Raw genomic sequence first — 18,532 nt, forward strand, 5'->3', positions numbered from 1 at the left:
TAGTGCCATTGCTTTCTGCACGGCTGTGCATGGTTCTGTTTCAACAAGGGAGGAACTGAAATTAGACTGGTTCAGAGAAAACCTCATAAGATTCACCTGAAAATGGACGGGAGGTCCCAGCCTCCAAGGGTTTTGGCATGTACACAGAAAGATACATTACATGTTTTGTGTGGTGTGAATTCTCATCTGGCATGTTCAGCACCCTGGAGATTGTTCCAAATTGTACAGAAGCGAACCATGTCACCATGCCATGTCCCTGTTACACTGTATGTCCTAGCAAGGGACGTTGAGGAGAGCCATTGGGTGATCTGTGGAAGGAGCCAGGCTTCCCTTCCCCACTGCATGATTGCCTAGCTCAGCAAGAGATCTCTCACATGATCCCTTCCCCACGCACGATGACTTTCCCACGTGCAATGCCTTCCCCGTGCTGTTCGCTGCCACCGGTGCCAGGGAGGGGGAGCAGCATCGGGGCAGGTCAGCTCTGACATGGCTTCTGTGACCACTAGTCTGTAATTTTCACTTGGGGCTGCAGAGAATTACAGCCTTGGAGTTTGTTTATCAGAAATTAAAATCAAAGCCAGAGCTAGATAATTGCTTATGGCAAACTGACATCTCTATGTGGTACACCATCTGCCAACTACTAGTGGGTGAAATTATAAATACAGGGTGACTATAACCACAGGGTGTGCACATACAACCCTCTACTCACAATGGCTACTTTTTCCCTTAGATGACAAGTCACCTCCGATGGAATTTGGGGGAAAATTCTTTTGCAGAATCACAGAATTTCAGCCACTAATCTGTCTGCTGTTATTTTTTTCTCTTTTTTTATCTTTGGCCACTGCTACCTATGGGACACTGGACAAAGAAGACGAGCGTAGCAAGATAAGGGGCTACTTGAGGCGCCAGTAATCAGTCCAGGGATCCATTAACAGAATGTAACCAAACATGGGTTTTGGCGCCATTTGAGATGTCCTTGGGCATCCTGCCTGTCTCTGGGATTTGCCCTAGTCTTTGTGAGTATTTGTTTTGGCTGAACCAGTTTCTTGCTGAATCATTTCTGGAGTGTGTGAAGTGTTTTATTCTTATCTGTTAAAGATCACCTTATTTACAAAAATATTAGTAAATAAGGAAGACCAGATTTGCAGGTATCCTTCACTCGGTTTATGCAAAGCAGCAGCCAGATTTTCAGATGTAGAAGAAGCTTTCTATATCTGTGATGACTGATGGGTGCAAGTTGGTAAAACTTGTAAACATCTGTTGTCTGCAAAATGTTCACTGTTGGTAGCTGAACATTACAGAAAAAAAAAAAAAAAAGATGAATGAAAAGTGGGAGTTTGTTTACAAGAGGAATTATCATCAGTTTTCCCTTTCACAGGCAATGCAGATTAGCCAGTTCTCTGCAGTCAAAACCATGCACAAGCTCTCCAGGATCCCCAGGAGCTCCCAATTCTCAAGATTTTTCTCTATGACTGAGACATCTCTTTGAACAGGAGCTGAGAGTCTGACATCCTCACGTGACTCCAGGAGCAGCAATTTTAATGGAAAGCCAACAAACCTTTCAACAAAATCTTAGTAAATTTATTAATTTATAACACCATTATAATTTAAATTATGGCTTTTCATAGCTACTGCAAGCATGGCAAGTACTAGTGTGAGCATATAGGGTTTGATATTATCCTTGGACTTCTGAATACTTGATAGGTAATTTCATAGTTTTTTATCCAGTTCTTTGATGTTGTGCATGTTAGAGATTTTGGTGTTTGATTTTTTCCCCCATTACTGATATATTTGGGTTTCATACTAAATCTAGTAGTAAGGCTACTTTACACCCAGACTTTCTAATCATGAGATGTTTCCTTACATGTAAGAGGCCATTGGGCTTGCACAGGTCTGTACAACACATACCGAGTGTGTGTGTGTAACTGAAGAGCATGTGCTGCAGAGGTTAGCTCTGTTAGCGTGCTAATCCCAGAGCGTTTGCTGCCTTTGAAACATCAAATGGACTATGCGTCAGCTACCCAGCATGCACACATACATTTCTGTCTGGGAAATCACAGTCAGAAATAGCGTAACTGCACCTAATTGGAGACAATCATCCTGATATGTCCTGCAAAGCAATGTGGATTTACCAGAGTGACACAAAAAGAAATAGCAGGCTCTTACTATGCAATGCACATTTGTCTTGTTCATTAGTAATAGATAAGGGGAGGTCATTTAGAATGAACCTGGTTTGCTAAATACAATCCTATCATGAAGAGGTGTGGTATCTCCTATATGAGCTGAGGAAAAGCTGGTTAGTTGCAATTGTGGTGCTATAAGAACGTGTCATTCCCATACACACCCTAGTGCACCATATGTCTGAGTTCCATCCAGTCATCTCCATCTGCACTGAGGTGGTGCTCATTTTCCCACTGTTCCTCTCATGAAACCACACTACTATGCTGCAAGAAGCAGCATATTGCACAATGTGTTCAAACCATCTCAGAATTAAAAGGTTGATGGAAAAGTTATATAGCATAATTAATTATCGTATATCCACATTTGCTTATGCTTGCTATATGTTTGCTTTTTTTTCAGTCTGCCTTCTGGTCTTTCAAGGCGAAGGAACCACTCCTAACATGTGTGACAATTTCAGTTCCAAATTCAACTATATGTTGCCATACTTCTGCTCAGGATGAATGAAACAAATCTTCATTTACCCTCTCTTTGTCATGAGGTGAGGCCAGCTCCTAACCTAGCCAGTCTCCTGTCCTTTGTCTACTCTTCTTTACTTCAGTCTTCTTTGAGTCCTGTCAATGTCCTCTACATCCACTGTTTTCTCGCATGTCCCTCAGCACCTCCTGTCCCTCATGTTTGCTCTTCATTTCAGCATCTTGTCATGTTTTCTGTCCTTTTTCAGCTCTTCATCCTTTCATAAATTCCTCCTGTTTCTCAGCTTTTCCATGCACCCTTTTCTATTCTGCCTTCATGATCCTCATATGTATTTTCTTGCCTCATTGACATTTCTGTCCACCATACATCCCATCAAGTGCTCAGGCATATCAATGCCCCAAGTGAAATCCCGGTGCTTTTAGTCATGGAAGTTCTTCTGCTAAATCAGATTACTGATCTGAAGAAGCAACATTTTAATGTCATACCATCGGTGGCTTTCTCCAGACCACACAGCAGTTGGCACAGCCTTTTGTAGTTTGCAGTGGGCACAAAGAGATGTAGAAAAAATGTACATTTGAGAAATTATCATAATTTTAAAACAGAATCACTAACTTACCTTTAAACTTCAGCCCTGGTTCATCAATGAACAGCCCTCAGCAATTCCACTTTTCTGGTAGTGGCAACTTGGAATTACACCTACATCAGAATTACATTTATATTAACTGAAGCTGTTCCTTTCCTTTCCGTTCCAGTCTAGTCTACTCTAGTCTAATGCATTCTATCATCTACTCTATTCCCTGACCCATGTATCCTCATGAAACTCAACATATTCTTCCTTATAGAAGAGACTATAATGCAACCTGTTGTCTCAGGTCTTTTTCTGAATATCAGGCGTGTATAGTAGATGTGATTTCTAAGAAGTTGCCTCTAAAACTATTATTTCCTCACTGCTTTTCATACATATCCATTTGTGAGTGATCCATGTGAGGCAGAGTAAATTTATAGACCTGTAAACTCAGAGGTCTGTAAAGTTTCTCATGACTATTTTGAATAAATCAGATTTTAAACATGATCAGATAGATCAAATGAAACATAAACCACAGTATAGTAAAACAGAAATTCTATTTGGCTTCAGTGCAGTTTCTTCTTAGCAGCTCTCCTGCGCAGGTGTTGAGCCATATACACACCTACTCAGCTTCATAAGAAAATTTTTCAAAGATGTCTGAATTTTTCCTAAAAGGATAGAACAAAGGCAAAATGTTATTAATAAAAATACCTTTCATCTTAGTAACTACAGCATTAAAAAACACTGAGACTGCCAAAAGAAATGAATGTTTTCAGAAATATGATTTGTTTAATTTCTAATTACTGTTACATGAAAAGTGCAAAATTTGATTACGAATTATCGTTAATGATTTTCTACTTGAGACTAGCTTTGATTGCATCCCATTCAACTTGTAATTTTCACTGTGCTTGCTTGAGACATACAATCTTTTTTAGCAAGAAAAAAAACCCCATCTGAATGGCTCATCCAAATGCCAGTAACATGGGAGTTACAGTCCTATAAAAAGGTTTAAGACATTGCCTAAGCTGATTTTTCTTACACTTATTTTTTTATTGTTTACTGACTTAGCTGCTTGTGGGGCAATAACTGCAAAGATTACTTTTCTCAATAAAACTATTGAGTAACAAACCTAAGCTTTTGCACGGTAGCTCCGTGCGGTCCCGGGTGGCTCTATGAGTGTTTCACAGGTGTCAACCACACAGGAGTGGAAAGCACAGAAAATGCTAGGGTGGGCAGGCAGCTGGGGCTGGACTCTGGGTAATGCTCTGCTGTCATTTACAGCTCTAAGCAAGTAACAAGAAAGGAGAGAATCTGTCCAGAATGCATGCGGGACGCTGTTTCAGGGCAGAACCAGCACGGTTCTGCAATAACATTTCCATGGCAGTATAAATTCTGTACAGTATGTTTTCCTTCGCCTTGTCTGGTAGTTTGCATCGCATGATCTGATGAGGTACCTTTTCTAAAAACGCAGTGTTCACTATTGATGGAGTAACTCACACATGTGGTGCTGCTTCAAGAAAGAGTAATGCTGTTATTAATGGGTTTGGGGTATTCTTAATTGTAGCTACAGGACACAAAGCAAAAAATATTTTGCCTTTTTGTGCCAGCTTTTTCATGGTTGAAAGTGCTGTGTAAGTAACAGCAACCTTATGAATAATATCAGGATATGAAAACTAAAGATAATTTGTATTTATAACTATCTGATAAATACATTAGCAGAGAGACTATGTTGTGCTTTAATTTGGAGTTTTGATTTAGAAGGAATCAGCTTGAATGTGGCAATGTTTGTGCCTGTGACTACTAGTTGGAAGTGAAGAAATCATAAAACAAGTTAGCATGGTGTTGATAAAATAACTATAACATAAATGCGATAGTTTAGTACTGGATAAGAGCCAGGAGAAGTAATGACAACAGCAGAGCCTTCTCCATTTCCAAACTAGTCAGCAGGAATTTGTTTGTAATTTCCTTCTTCTGGCACTTCCACATGAGAGATGTTGACAGTAAGATTGTCATATTTTTACACTGTGACCACATGCAGTACCAATACGGAACACATAACATGTTTATTGCTGGAGAAGACACTTTGATTTCCATTTATGCAGCTGATGATTTCTTCTGAGCTTGCAGATGCTTACATGAGAAACAGATGCTGAGTGGGAATAATAATTAATTTGAGAGGAATAAGATGGAGTTCACGTTCATGCCTGGGCCTGGGATTTTGAGGGAAAGGTAAGACTAAAAGGTTTAATTCCCTTCCCAAGCCTTTCCCCTCAAGAACCTCTCGTATCAGGCTTCCCTGCCGTGCTGCCACAAATGCATATGCCCAGGGAAGAGCTTCAGGTTGCCTGGCCTACCTGACTTAACCCATCTGATCTGGGAGCTCAGAGAGGATCTCAGTATTGTAATACACCAGCACCTTCATTGGCAGCTTCAGTCTTCCTGAGCACACGAAATGGGGACATAGCTCTGCAGTGTGACATCAAATGGGATGCGGCTTCTTCATCTGATCGGGCTTGGAGGCAGGCTTGCTCCCATGCTGGGGACTGTCTCCTCAATAGGCACAACAGTGAAACACGTAACCAAGAACCTGGACAAAGCTTTCCCACCTTGAAATGGAGAAATGTTGGGCTATTATATCAAATTAAAAAGTGATGTTACTATACCAAATTCCCCCTGAGAATTCTCCTTTAATGTGGCCAAGATAGTAATCCATGCAGAAGAGCTTCTTCAGCTCAGTTTTATGCACAGTAAAGGTTTTTTTTGTGTACTTCTGTTTTCTCATACTAGTGAAGGAAGTAATACAGTCTAGTACAAAACATTACCGAAAAAAAAAACTTGCTTTGTTGTGGTGCAAAATTTGTAGCACATCAGCAGGCATCAAAAGTTGGAAGGTGAGGTTTGCCCAAAAGATGACAGAAATATTGCCATGTTAGTTCAGGCTGCCGTATAGTCTCCTTTCACCAGGCTTGTCTCCTGTGGCTACTGCCTTCTTTCCTTCTAGGCACAACTTGGTAGGTGTTACCTCCCTCTGCAGTGTTGAAAGCCTCACCCAAAACGGCAGCTGCAAGCGTGGCTCCAGGGAGAGCAAGCATAGGTGCTGTGGGTGACGCACCGGCCGGGGAGCAGGGTGCCAGTGGGGAGCCGGGGGCTGGTAAGCAAGGCTGGGCACCCGGGTGAGTACCAAACCCAGCCCCTCTTACAGGGGAGTTTCGGAGAGGGAGGTGGTGGAAGAAGAGTTAGTGCAGGGAGGAACTGTGCAATCATGTCACAGTATGTATAATTTTGTTTAGCATGGATTGACCAGGTGATATTTGTTTTTAAACAGGTCTTCTGAATGAGGCAAGCTGTAGGGTGGAAAAGGTTGGGATGAAGGAGAGGCTGGGCAGAAGTAAGAGATGAGAGTGGGATGGGGATTAGTGTTAAGATGCTATTTACAACTTCCTCCTGTGCTGCATGAAGTCCCCTTTAGGTACAGGCTGGGGTGAGAAGGAGCTCCAGAAAACGTTACTCTTTCTCTTTTTTTTCTTTTTCTTTCTTTTTTTCTCTTTTTCTTTCTTTCTTTTTTTTTTTTTTTTTTTTCCTTCTGTCTGAAATATGGATTCCCTCTTTAGTCTGTGATCCAAAGACCTGGGCTGGAAAATCAGGTTCCTGATGTTTTGCATACAGCCACAAAACAGGATTCAGTAAAGTCACATGCTGAGTGAATAGCTGCCTAGAATTAGTTTCCTAAAGGTACCTTAATCATTCACTAGGATATAACCTAAATGCAGTCATTTCACCAACTGTATGCATGCTGATATAGGGCAGCTGGAAGCCAGATTCCTGCTTTTGCCCACACCATGCCAAGCAGATAAGGGATCTGACAACTCTGAGGAATCCCAGGCAGGTTTGGGACCTGGTTTCTGGTTCTTGCAACTTCATGCACAGCACAAAATGCAATACAGCTGAAACAGAACCTGCATTTCTGGTCCAGCATGTGGGAGAATCCCCTGAATGGGCCTGGAGAAGGTGCGGGGCTGAGGAGTGGTAGGGTTGCAGGTGTGTGAGCATGCAGCATTTGTAATCGAGTGGAGACAGGTCCTCTCCTGCATGTGGATATGACGCAATATTGAATTAGGAACCACCCTACCAGTGTTTGCTGCTGTGAGTGTTGCACATGTAGATACGAGCTGGGCATTTCTGATTTTGAGTAGTGACAGTGCAGAAACTGAATACTTTTCTCTCCAAATATACCTTATTTTCCTAAAACTGCTGTTGTATGGGTAGAATGTTCATATCCATGTTTTGAACAGGGAGCAGCTCAGAGAAACTGAGGCGCAGAGTCCCTGGAGGAGCTAGGGAGTTTGGAGGGTGACTGTCTAAGTGCCTGGTGCAAGGTGGGAGCACTGTGGTGGGGCAGGTAGTGTACCTGCCTTTGGGGCTGTGCAACAGCTACTCGTGCTACTGGAGGCAGAGAGGAATTGTAACTGAAGCCAACACTGAAATCTATTTTCACTTTCATATAAAACTTAAAATGTTGTAATTGTTCACAACATACTAGTTCACTAAGTTGTGATGGTGGCTGTCAAGCGGCATTGTAGAGTGCTTACAATGCACATGTACATGCAAAGCAGGCAAATTTTTCTTCATAAAGGGAAATCTTTTGAGGAAACTCTGAAGAAAACAATTTCTGCCAGGATTACCTCACAGAGTTTCACCTTACACATGTATTTCTTTTGGATGATTCATCTTGTTTCCTTTCGGTATGTGAATCCGTAGGAGTTTATAGCTTTATACATTCAGCTCTAGCTCAGTGGCTTATTTGCAATGGATTAGCTGTATCATGAATTAACTGTAATGCAAGCAAAAATTGTATAGCAGTGTTCATGTGGTGCTGTGTGGACTTACAGTTCAGGCAGCTCAAATTCAGATATCACTGTATTGCAGAGTCAATAGTGCCAAGTTCTTCCTCTTTTTCTGGTATTACTCCACATATATGAGAGTTTTTTCATATACAGGCCCCCCCAACAGCTCTCTACAGCATCTCTGGTGCTTTCAGTAGACCCTGGGATGCCCCTCACAGCTGGATGTAGGGAGAGGGGCCAACACAGAAGTGCACACTTGAGCAAATAACCTCTAAGCCCTCTGCAAAGTCATCTGACACCCCCTGAGGCTGAACATTTCCTATGCACTGGGATTTTAAAGAAAGCCCGAGGCTGCATTTCTTTAAGCAGTTGAGCTGCTCTAACAGCCTGCTGCCTCTGAAAGGGGTGCTTTTATCCCTCATCCCCTTCATTTTGTGGCTGGCTCTTCCTTCCATGAATTTATTTGGTTCATTACCCCAGAAGATAGCAACCCTCTTTCTTTTTCCTAATTATTTTTCCTCTGGTCTAATGAGTTCTGTCAGCCGATGAGCTGGCAGATAGCTCCAGGAGTGGGATGAGTGGTGAGGAGCAGAGCGGGGGATGTACAGACAGACTCCATGGCAGGGGCAACCCTGGGAGCACCCGTCTGCTGCTGTTTGGGGTGTGGGGCACAGCTCAGCTGCCTCTGGAGCATCCTGCCCTCAGCTCTGTGGTCCTAGCACTTCCCTGGCACTGGTGCAGGCTCTCGGCAGACTCCAGGGTGAGCCAGCCATGGCCTTAACTGAACAGGCAATTTAATACCACAGAAAAGATGAGCAGCTTTTTTCCAGCCTTCAACTCCTGACCCAGCCAGCTGTAGGGTTGGAGAAGAGCCAGGCCAACACAAGGGAGCAGGCAAGAAAAGCAACCAGGTCCAGTGCTGTCTCCGGGAAGGCGGAACAACCACCTCACTTGTACTTCCCCCAGTCTTGCTTCCCAAGGAAAACCTACGACAGGCTTTCAAAAGATGAGCCTAAAAATTGAAATACCTAATTCTGCAGACTCCATCTATTACAAACTCATTTCATGCATTTCACAGAGCAATGAAATTTCCCCCACCACACACTTCAAGGTGCCACAGGTGCTCTTACCACACCGCTTCTCCCCTTGCCAGCTGGCCCTGCTGCCCCACCAGTGGGAAGCATGGGGCTGATTGAGCAAGGGCTGAAGGATGAAATTTGTCGCAGAGCAGCTGTCTCTGCCCAGGTTGCCCAGCAGCTTTGCTCGGGGTAGAGAGGAGGCTGCAGAAATGTGGTCTTTCTCTCCTCGGCAGATTGTTTGATCTATTGGGAGCAGTGCCTTTTCAACAAACCTTATCTATGTGTGGGTAATTAGTTATGCAATGTTCAAAGAAGAGCCCTGGATGATGCAGAAAGCTGAGCTTGCTAATCAGAGCAGGTTTAATTGCAGAGCAAATGTGTGATCGAGTTGGGAGCCAGCTCCAAGCACAGCCTTTTGGGGCAGAAATGGCAAGTGTGGGTATCCTATTAGCATGCCTGGCTCAGGGTCTTTATTGGTGCAGGTATGCTGTTTGCTCACCAACTTTAGAGGAAAATAACTTTATTTGTGTTTTTTAATGTGATGAATACATTAGCTTGAGGGTGGAGCTGTGGCTGGATCCTGGGCTTGCTGCTATCAGTCATACAGCCTTAGGCTGTAAATGGGCACAATTTTCTGAAGACATTTTTGCAGGTGCAAAACCTCTCTAAAGACAGATGTGTACGTGACTCTTCCCTAGCATGCAATTACAGGGTGGAGGGTTAATTTGCATAGCCAGAAGGAGGAGGTCTCTTAATTCACGTATCGTGTTTAGAACAGATTGAGACCAGCTATCATTTTAAGTGTTGGTGTTGCAACAAAAAGCTTTTTGTTTGTGTCTGGCTGTAGGAATGACAAGTGTGTGCAGCCATTCATAAGCTGCCTGTGTGGACAGAGTTTCATTATCAAACACAGGCAGTCAAATATTGTGAGTCAATATTTTCCACCTTCTTCCCCATCCACGTCCCAAATTAGGAGTGACTTAAAAAGAGTTTATTAAAAAGTAACACTGAGTTCTTATCTCAATTGCCTTCTGATTTTTGAATGCTTACACTTTACATTTTCACAACTCACTTCAAACTACACTGTCTGCCTAAATGAACATAGTGATTGTAACTCAGAGAGCTGAGAATTTAAAAAGAAGAAATAATGCATTTCCAAGAAAAACAGCCAGCCCCACTGGCTTCTACTTTATAAATAGTCTAGCAGGTCTCAGGGATCTTCTCTCCTTACCACCACCTCACCGCAGTGCTGTGTGTCTGGGCTTAAAGCAGTTACAGCTCTTCACCCCAGCAGCGTGGGGTGGGACCTCATGTCCCATGTCCAAGAAAACCCAGTCACCTGAGGTCTTTCCCGTGTGTGGCGAGAAGAGTTGCCTGATGCTGCTGAGACGGTCTTGGTGATGGTATCTGCAGGCACAGATGGCATTTCTATCTGGAAGCAGAAAGTCTTAGTCCTCAGGTGGGAGAGAGCCATGGGTATGAGTTGAACAGGAGAGAAATGCCTGATTATGGGGGAACGGTCCTCAAAGGGCACAAAGTATGGTAGGATGAAGCCAGAGGTGAAAGGTTCAGGGAAGAGATGGCATGGAGGGGACTGGTGGGAGAGTGTTGTAACTTTATTATTGCCTTTGCCCTCTGGGGCCCATAACACACATAGGGAGTTACACATGGTCTGCAGTGCTGAACCTTGTCACCTGAGCTCCTACATCATCCCAAACCTCTTCTAACTCAAGAAGTCCATCTGGGCAGGGGACACCAGGAAGCCCAAGGGTCCTCCCTGCTCCTGTGTAGATGTCCCCAAGGCCACAGGTGATTTCCCTGCTGGGTTCAGCACGTGGCTCAGGGGAGGGAGGGCACGTAGCAGGTGCTAGCCCCAGGGGTGTGCTTGGTCTCAGCCCACCTCTGAAATGACATTTTGGATGCCCTGGACCTGCTGCAGCCAGTGCAGGTGCTGTGAGGGAACCTCAGGCTGTGGTGCCCTGTGCTGGATGTCTCCCAGCCTTAAGCACTTCCACGCACAGTGAGGGCAGGAGGGAGACAACTGCCTGCAGCAGACGCTGCTCCAGGGGGGATGGCGGTCTCCTCTCCTCCTGCCTGCTGCTGCCTCGCGGGGGGCACACGCTATGGCTGTAAGCTGTAGGCAGGAGCAGCTGCTGTGATATGCACTGCCATAACAGAGGGGTGACCCACATGTGAGGCCATGGGAGCAGAAACCTTACTGTCCTGGCACTATCCTGGCTGAACCACTGCCTGTCCCTGGGGCACGGTGCTGCAGGGGCTGGGGACCACCACTGGTCCTGGCACAAGGTGTAGGACCAGGCAGTGTGGGCAGCCCCTTGAAAAGGGGGTGATGCAGTTGTCACCCTGGAGGCAGGGAGGGCAAGGAGGGCCACCCCTCAGGGCTCCCTGTCTGCTGGAGCGGCAGGGAGGGACGCCAGCAGCAGGGATAGCGCATCCGCCCTGTCCTTGTTCCTGGCTGAGGGCTCAAAAGAGGCCTGTGGAGCTGAGGGGGGCAATGATGATGGGCACATCGGGTGGGGTGAGGATGGGTGTTGTGTCCGATGTGGTCTCTTCGGCCTCACTCTCCATGTCCTCCAAGCTCTCGCTGACAGAGGGGATGATCTGCACCACCTTCTCCTGGAAGTGCACTTGCTTGCGTGGGGCTGACGGGGCCTCTGGTTGGGCAGGAGCTGCTGGGGCTGGGCTCCTATCCTTGCTGCCCTTCAGGATACTCTTCATGTGGCCCAGCAGTGAGCAGTGCTGCTCCCTCTGGGCCCCGTGGAAGGTGTAGGTCTGCTCAGTGTCACCAGCGATGGTCGGGGCTGCCATGGTGGCTGAAGGGTCCACATACTGGCCCGCCTGCAGATGTGTCTCTTTGTGCGCTGGGCTCTTCCTCCTCTTGCTCAGCAAGAAGTAGGCCAGGGCGGTGAGCACCAGCATGGACCCTGGGGAGAAGACCATGTTGGCTGAGGGCTGGGCCAAAGTGAAGAGCTCACCAAGCAGTTCTTGGTCCTGCTAGCTCAGTGGTCCCCGCAACCGATCTGCACCCTGCACATCCCCACCCTCTCTGGCCCCCAACAGACCATGCTCCTCTTCCATCTGCACTACTCCCCACCCCAGCACGGGCTCCTCACCAGGGATGGTTACATGCCAGACGAGGACGGGATGCAGGAAGCAAGCCACTGACAGCAGTGTGTACCCCAGGAATTTCTGGAAGCTCCCTGGGCGTCTGGCTCGCTTCCAGCAGGCCTGTGCCAGCGAGTCCGGCTCATATCTGGGGAGCAAAACAGACGTCCTTGTGGAATGAGGCACCAAGCACATGGCAAGAAGATTTGGACTTAACAATCACCCATCTAAAGGCTTGGATTCTCACTCTGGCTTGCCAGGAAACCACCGTGTTGGTCGGGGGAAGCAAGCAAAGCCTGAGCCCCTCCCATGGGGGAAAGAGGCCAGGGGCCACATCTGCCAGAGGTCGGCATCTCAGGCCATCTTTCCTTGGTGTGTTTGCCCACCTGGCAACTAGTTGAGTGCCTATTAGCTGAAGTAAGACTTTGCCTCCAAGCTATCAGGGCTTTTGAATTTATGCTGAAAGACAGCAGAAGTGCTCATCCTCTGAGAAGTACATAAGGATTTTCTACATTCTAACTCAAACTTCTGTGCTGTCTCTGGGAAGGAGATGAAGCTCACCCTGGGGAGCTGGCTCTTTCCTCAACCCTGGTCCATTGCAGGGCTTCATACTGTGTATTAAGCAGATGCTGCAGACCAGGGTTTGTCATGCTGATGCTCAGCAAATCATGGCACAAGCCTGGGCTAAAACATGGGTTTAACTACCTGTGGACATGGCCCCACTTACTTCCCCCCTGCCTGAGTGCACTTGCCATGGCAGTAAGGGCCTTTGGTTTGGCACTTGCAGCTCAGGTCTGGTGTTGCCTGTAAGGAGCAAACTGCCTTAGAGAGGTCCCACCAAGGCTGGAGAAGACTGAACAGGGTCTACTCACGTGAAGCACATCTCCAGGAACAAACTGATAAAGAAGAAGCCTTCACAGACAGTAACTGCAACCCCTGAAAAACTGAAAGGTGGAGCTGTCAGGGGGGGCAGGGCTGGGCTTGAGTATGCTCTCCCGGTGGCAGAAGGGGCACAGAGGGCCAGGATTTACTATCCAGTTCAGAACAAAGTCTGTGTGCTGGGGTCTGAACACTCTCTGCTCAGCTGGTTTGTGGAGGAGAGCTCAAAGCCCTTCTGCCCCCGGAAGGGGGATGAACTTGCAGCCAGTGTCACCTCTGGCCTGCCTGAGTCTGCAGTAGCATGGGTGATGCAGTAGCATCACTTTCTCTAACAGCTTACTTATATGAAACCTGAAGATGGAGATCTGAATTCCCGAAACCCTTGGACACTGGTCCCTGCTGCTGTTACAGTCTAGTCTGGTGCTACATATGGTGGAGGGGTTGTGTCACCCCCACCAGCTCTGATTTCAAGGGCAAAAATACTCACAGCAGATAGAAAGCCAGGCTTTTGAACTGTCCTCGCTGCAGAGTTTCTACGCCCACACCAATCAGCACTAGAAAGAGAAGGCAGGAAAGATGATGACTGCAGGGTTGGTTCCTGGCTCTGGTGCCCCACCAGCTTCCAGGATCAATGCCCCGGTTTCCCCAGGGGCTGGCAAGGCTGCTCCTCCCATGCTGTGCAGCAGGTTAGGACTGCCAGCACCAGTGATTCATGCTGACACACCAACCCGGGGTGGGTCAGAGCTGAATGCTGGCCTTGATATACAGCCCAGATCCCAGCTGCATCCCTATCACAGCAGCCTTGTCACTCTGTGGGCTGGGGACATACCAGCTGGCCTTGGACAGCTTGTCCTGTGTCCCTTCCACCCCCTGCCACACCGCTCCACCATGGCTGCCACAGGAACTTCCCTCCCACTGCCCCATCCACCTCTGCCCCCTCCTGGTCTGGGGACCTCTCTGCCCAGGTCCCCTCAGCACCTGCCAGCCTCACTGCCCTGCCCTCCCTGCTTGCCCGGGCCCGCTGCACCCAACACGCGGCTGCAGGGCAGCAGCAGGACAGGGGAACCATGCCAGCTGCCTTCACAAAGGGCCGTAGCCATGGCATCAAGATCCTTTGCTAGCCAAACGGAAAAACATCTAACAGGAGCAGGCAGATTAAAAGCAAGGAATGAAAGTTCCCTCAGTGCCCTGGCCGGCACAGCACATTAGGGAGTCAGTTTAAGGGGGATTAAGAGTATTAGCAAGGCTAAAATCTTCCCTGAACTGGCCATTGGGGGCCAATAGCTTTAGGGTATGGAAAATTTCCTTCAACATCCTTCAATTCTCAACAAGACTATTTCCAAAATGGTGCAAAAAAGAAGTGCCTCGCACCAGCTGCAGCAAGTTGGTTGGTCTGTGATCAGCCAGTCACACTGCACAAGTGCCAGTGGTGTGGGGCTGAGCAGAGCCCGGGTCTCATGGCCAGGGCATGGCTCCAGGCAGTCACTGCACTCCTGTCCGTGCTTGATGTCTCTGCATCTCACTGAGCAGTCCCTGCCCATTCAACGGTGCTCAGGAAGTTCACCGCTGGTCCTGCTCAATGCACACTGGCCAAGGCTTGAGGTGAGGTTGGCTTCATTTATCTGAGCTGTGGTTTGCCCCAGCTGGAGAAGAGTACCAGGCTCCCAAAACGGGATGCAGACCGGTGTCCATCAAGCCCACAAGGTGGGTCAATGCCAAGGGTCTGTGCCTGAGCACAGCTCTCCTGTCTGGGTAAAGACCCTCTGTGATCTCCCTGTGTCACCTGCAGCCCCTGTCAGCTGGGGGAACGCATGGGGCCCATGTGCCACCCTCTTCCGTGGAGGCTGTCACTCCAGCCCCAAGCAGAGGCACAGGGAAATCAGTCTCATCAGAGAGCTGTGAAGCTGTGTAATCCTACATGCACAGTATTGTTCTTCACTATCTCGTGACTGAGAAGCCTTCTTTATAACTGTCCCTACAAATGCAGAATTCATTCACTCATCCATTCATTCCCTGCGGATGAATGCAGAATTCAACAGCTCGGCTGTTACGCTCGGGTCCCTGCTCTGGATGGGGAGGTTTCCTGATTTTGTACAGCTTCTGCTTTATACACAAAGTTGTTTGGATGAAGAATCTGCAAGAAGCAAAGGACTGTTTCCGAGGTGTTTGTTTGGATTAGTTGCTGCGTTGATTTGGATCTTATCCAAACCTTGTGGCTAAAGGCACATGATTAGGAATTAAATGTTTGAAAGCATGAGAATTAAAAAATAAGTAAGGACTCTCTCCCTAGATGCAGAAATCACAAGGCCTAAAATCTCTTAACTATAGACATGCCCCAGACACTGCAGCGAATTGCGGGATTGTTTGATCGCTCTTCGCTAACGCGCCATGAGGCTCTGCCGACAGCAGGGCTGTCTGATTTCTCACACACAGAAACCCTGTGACCCACCATTGCAGACAGCCATTACGCTCCCAAAATCCTGAGAGAAGGGGAAGTTTATATTATGTGGGTAACCTTCTGTGTTTGCAGGCAGCTTATGGAGCTGGCCAGGCTTTCTCAGAATCAATTAGTGAGGCTGATGCACTCTTCTCTCCCTTTCATTTTTTTTTTTTCAAACAAAACCCATGGGATTCTCTTCTGCGTGGTTTCCATTTCATGGAAAAACCTCATACACCTCATCAGGCACTAAACACTGCATCAAGTTGTTTTCTTACTCCATTGAGACACATAGAGGAATAAAACACAGGCACCTCCCATCCTTCACTGGCCTTTTGGGAAAGTCAGGTGATACTCAGAATGCACCAGAATTATGGAAAAGCGCAGAGATCGGTAGTGCAGCTGTCTGTGCTCTGTGATGCTTAGCAGAAAGAAGACTGCACTGCTCATTTCAAGAACTGCAGAAAGAGGTGCAGATGATGCAAAACAATGAAAAGAAAACAAGCAGGAGAGAGAGAGATTATATTCCACTAAGACATGTCCAAATTGTAAGCTAATTTCAATTTTTGCTGTTCTAGCTTTAGTTTTCCCATGGCAACAAGCTCATATCTTCTCCCAGGAAGGTCTCTATTTTTCCTGGAGCTTTAAGAGAATATGACCAGCACGGGGCTCACATGGGCCCGAGGGGGATGGGGATGGAGAAAGGAAGAGATTTGCATTTGCTGGTTAAAGCTATGTCCCAGCTCCTATCTGTTGCAGTCTCATCACCCTGTGCACTTATCTACTGGGAGTTTGTATAAACTCAGAGACTCAAACCTCTGCCTGTTATCAGTCCTTCAAAGCACATTCCAGAGCACAGCCTCCCGCATCCCAGCGGGGCTTCAGGTGTCCTTGGGGACCTGTGCTCTCTTCAGCTGACCTGTGTGCTTTCTACTTTGCCCCGACTTGAGCAAATTGTCTCTCATGGCTGTCTGCAGTTGATAAAGGAAATGAGGAGGTAGGAGGGCCTGCTGCGACCTACTCTGCCATGTCTGAAATCTGAAATTCTCCAGGGTCTGACACAAGAACCACAGGCACCACCTCAAGTCACCTCTCACCAGGAACCTCTGGTTCACACCTCCAGCCTTTAGACAAATCAGGTTCTTTGATCTCTGCTTTCCTGATAGAGAAACTGAGGCAGAGAGCGATGCCTGTCCTGTCCCGTAACAGTGAGTCAGCAGCAGTGCCAGAGTCTAGCCCTGAGCCCTCCGTGTTAGCTGTTTCCCCATGTCCCATCCAGACATGCCCCATGTGAGAGGGTTATTCACCACAGCTCAGGCCTTCTGGGTGAGATGCTGTGCCTGAGACAGCCGGCTCAAAACACCTGCAGTTCACGAGAAACCAAATGCTCGGATGTGTCACCAAACCCAGAGGACGCTGGTCCCAAGCAGCCTCTGGCAGCAGGTGAGAGGATGCAACTAGGCAGGTGGGTGAATTTACAATGTTTGTACTGCAGCTATAACCTGAACTGCTTCCTAAGCCTGCTCCCTGACGAGCTGCTAGAGAGGCAGAGCAGCACTTTGGCAGTAGCTGTGACACCACGGCCGGGACCTCTCCATCCTGCCCGGCACAGGACAACTCACTGTGCACAGCGCAAGCTGCTGCTCCTTCATTTTCACATCCCATAGAGCAGCCTGGCAGTTTTGTGCAGTCATGAGTATTTTGCTTTTCAGCCTCATTCACGTCTTGCCTCTGCCCATCTCTGTTTTACAGGAATATAATTTAGTTTTCTTTTCCATTCATGCTTTAGCTTGTCCTCTGCTGTACTGAGTGCTGGCTCTTCTTTTCTGATGTCTCACTGTGCCTCCCACAGCATTTGAAAAGGACCTGGCCAGGCACCCATCAGTCTCCTTCCCAAAAGGAGATGGGGCAGTGGCTGTGCCTGGCCAAAGGCAGGGAGACAGCTCAGGGGTCCCAACACCCACTCAGTGCCTTTTAGTGCCAAAGAAAAAGAAAGCTCGCTCTTACCTGCTGCGGTGGAGATGCCCAGCAATCGGCAAGTGTACTCCAGGGCACTCCAAAACGCCTTGTGCCGCATGGTGAAGAGATGAAGACTGCGGTGCCGACCAGGCAGAAGCTCCTCTTCAGAGCTCCCACCCCACGCGTAGCCCAGCAGCTCCCAGCCGCAGGCAGAGCCTCCCGCGCCCAGGACCCAGTGCCCGTCCTGAAGGAAAGGGCAGTGCGTGCAGGACTGGCCACCTCTGCCGGGGCCTCCCAGGGGACGGTGGTTGGAGAGCGAGCTGCCACCACAGGGAACCGGTCAGCACTGCTTCCCGCTGCTCCCACGGGGGCTGCAGAGACTTGGCCTTTTCCTGCTTGCTTGCCGCTTGCTTGAGTTGCCAGCCCAGTGGTGATTAATGATTGGTAAGGGGGGGGTGCGGCTTTGGGAGCATTCGCACCCGGGGTGCACGGCCTTTCCTGCTCCCGAGGAGGAGGCTCTAGAAGCCCAAGCTGATTAAATGCATGTGAAGTCATTAGTGCTGTGCAGCTCCCGGCAGGTTAACCATTTGTGAGGATGACGATGTTTGCTCTTGGCAAGACAGCGGCACGTTTCTGGCAGGTCATGGGGCTCCCAGGGCACCTCAGCCCTGCCGCCTCCTGCAGCTGAGCTCCCCACCACGGCTGCTGCTCACCGTGCAGGTTTCAACAGGCTCTGACTAATATGGCTTGGGCAGTGTCTGGGCTGATGTGCAGGTACAGGGACAAGGACATCAGATCTATTGCCAAGGGTCCCACAGCCCCAGACTGACCATAGCAGGGGAGATGTGTATTTCTCTTCTTGGGAACCTCAGTGAAATGTATTTCTGTGTGTAGTCACTAGAGCCATTTGAACAGTACTGGAGTCACGTGTCAGTGTCCTGACACGCAGAGCAGGGTGCGTATGTACTTTGACCGTTTTATATCAGAT

General features: G+C 47.9%; 1 protein-coding gene across 5 annotated transcripts; it reads right to left on the reverse strand.

Annotated features, from left to right (window-relative positions):
• Positions 1-11,247: 11,247 nt before the first annotated feature.
• On the reverse strand, positions 11,248-18,072 carry TMEM72 (transmembrane protein 72). 5 transcript variants are annotated; one of them, XM_010311157.2, is made up of 5 exons: positions 17,593-18,072; positions 13,636-13,702; positions 13,142-13,213; positions 12,278-12,417; positions 11,248-12,088 (listed from the first exon to the last, which is right to left on the reverse strand). In XM_010311157.2, exons 1-5 carry the CDS (start codon positions 17,660-17,662, stop codon positions 11,628-11,630), a joined length of 810 nt encoding a protein of 269 aa, XP_010309459.1. In that variant the 5' UTR covers positions 17,663-18,072; the 3' UTR covers positions 11,248-11,627. The 5 variants fall into 5 exon arrangements, with proteins under 5 accessions (XP_010309459.1, XP_075614430.1, XP_075614431.1 ...); XM_075758315.1 differs by lacking the exon at positions 13,142-13,213 and having other exon boundaries at positions 11,254-12,088; positions 17,593-18,037; XM_075758316.1 differs by lacking the exon at positions 17,593-18,072 and having other exon boundaries at positions 11,254-12,088; positions 13,142-13,205; positions 13,636-13,667.
• Positions 18,073-18,532: the final 460 nt, after the last annotated feature.

This window comes from Balearica regulorum, chromosome 7 (genome assembly GCF_011004875.1).
Source record: "Balearica regulorum gibbericeps isolate bBalReg1 chromosome 7, bBalReg1.pri, whole genome shotgun sequence".
In the NCBI taxonomy this organism is placed as follows: domain Eukaryota; kingdom Metazoa; phylum Chordata; class Aves; order Gruiformes; family Gruidae; genus Balearica; species Balearica regulorum.